The sequence below is a fragment of the Sinocyclocheilus grahami genome, unplaced genomic scaffold, assembly GCF_001515645.1.
Source record: "Sinocyclocheilus grahami isolate Dianchi unplaced genomic scaffold, SAMN03320097.WGS_v1.1 scaffold5558.1, whole genome shotgun sequence".
NCBI classification, from domain to species: Eukaryota; Metazoa; Chordata; class Actinopteri; order Cypriniformes; family Cyprinidae; genus Sinocyclocheilus; species Sinocyclocheilus grahami.
The window spans coordinates 5,006-6,124 of record NW_015510216.1 but is presented as its reverse complement, the minus strand read 5'-3'; the positions used below and the strand labels follow the sequence as shown (position 1 = coordinate 6,124).

The 1,119-nt window shown below is 39.9% G+C and overlaps 1 protein-coding gene across 1 annotated transcript in view; it reads left to right on the top strand.

The window, feature by feature from the left end:
• LOC107577258 (cardiac phospholamban-like) overlaps positions 1 to 1,113 on the top strand; it is a 4,493-nt gene extending 3,380 nt beyond the window's left edge. Inside the window, exon 2 of the mRNA XM_016263353.1 lies at positions 547 to 1,113. Within this exon, the coding sequence (XP_016118839.1) occupies positions 693 to 851 (159 nt within the window). The 5' untranslated portion in view covers positions 547 to 692 and the 3' untranslated portion in view covers positions 852 to 1,113. The remainder of the gene's footprint in view (positions 1 to 546) is intronic.
• Positions 1,114 to 1,119: the final 6 nt, after the last annotated feature.

Below are 1,119 nucleotides of genomic sequence, written 5' to 3'. Positions count from 1 at the left end.
TTTTTTCTTTTTTGAAAGAAATGTACTGCTTTATTCAGCAAAAATGTGTTCCATTGAAATCAATCAAATCAAGAGACTGTAAAGGCATTTATAATGTTATAAAAGATTTCTATTTTGAATAAAAGCTGTTCTTTTGAACTTTCTAATCATCAAAGATCCTGAAAAAATACGTTTTCACAACTGTTTTCAACATTGCTAATAAATGACATTTAAACAGAAAAAAATATATATTTTTTAAATTAAAATTTAAATTGCAATAATATTTCACAATATTACTGCTTTTACTGTATTTTTAATATTCACCAAATTCAGGCTCGTTGAGCATAAGAGACTTCTTTCATTAAAAAAATCCTAATGACCCCAAAGTCAGTCATACAAGGTGACATGAAGGTGAGTAAATTATGATAGATCTTTCATTTTTGGATGAACTATTGCTTTAAGGACACTATATAGTGTCAAAATCTTCTGAAACATCTACCAAACCTGCATGTCACGAGTGAATCTGCATGCACATTCACTCTTTCATCTCCTGCTCCTTTCCCTCAGCCCCCGTCTCCACTGGCAACCAGATCACCTCCTTCCTCCCCACACGGCTCTCCACTCCACTTCGCAGTACTTCTGTCCTTCCTTCCTCTCTACTCTGCACCTCTCCCCTCTCTCTGCACTAATCGTCCCACCCACCCCGCCTTGGCATGGAGAAGGTGCAGCACATCACGCGGGCGGCCATTCGGCGGGCGTCCACCATGGAGGTTCCCCAGCAGGCCAAGCAAAACATGCAGGAGCTCTTCGTCAACTTCTGCCTCATCCTCATCTGCCTGCTGCTCATCTACATCATTGTCTTGCTAATGTGAGCGGGAGGGGCCACAGGTTTCCCTCTAGCCAATGAGGGCAAAGCACTGTAAAGAGGGGCCAATCGCGTTGAGGGGTGGGATGGACGGGGCTATTTATTATTTTATAGAGGCTTTTGAGTAGTTGAGTTGTACACGGCATGATTTCGGTCGAAAAAATTTGTTTGTAAATAGCACGTTCAGAGTAACACAAGAAAGGCAATACTGCAACTAGAGTCAGATTATTAAAATGCAAATATATATTTAATAATGTCTCACACAATTTAGTTAC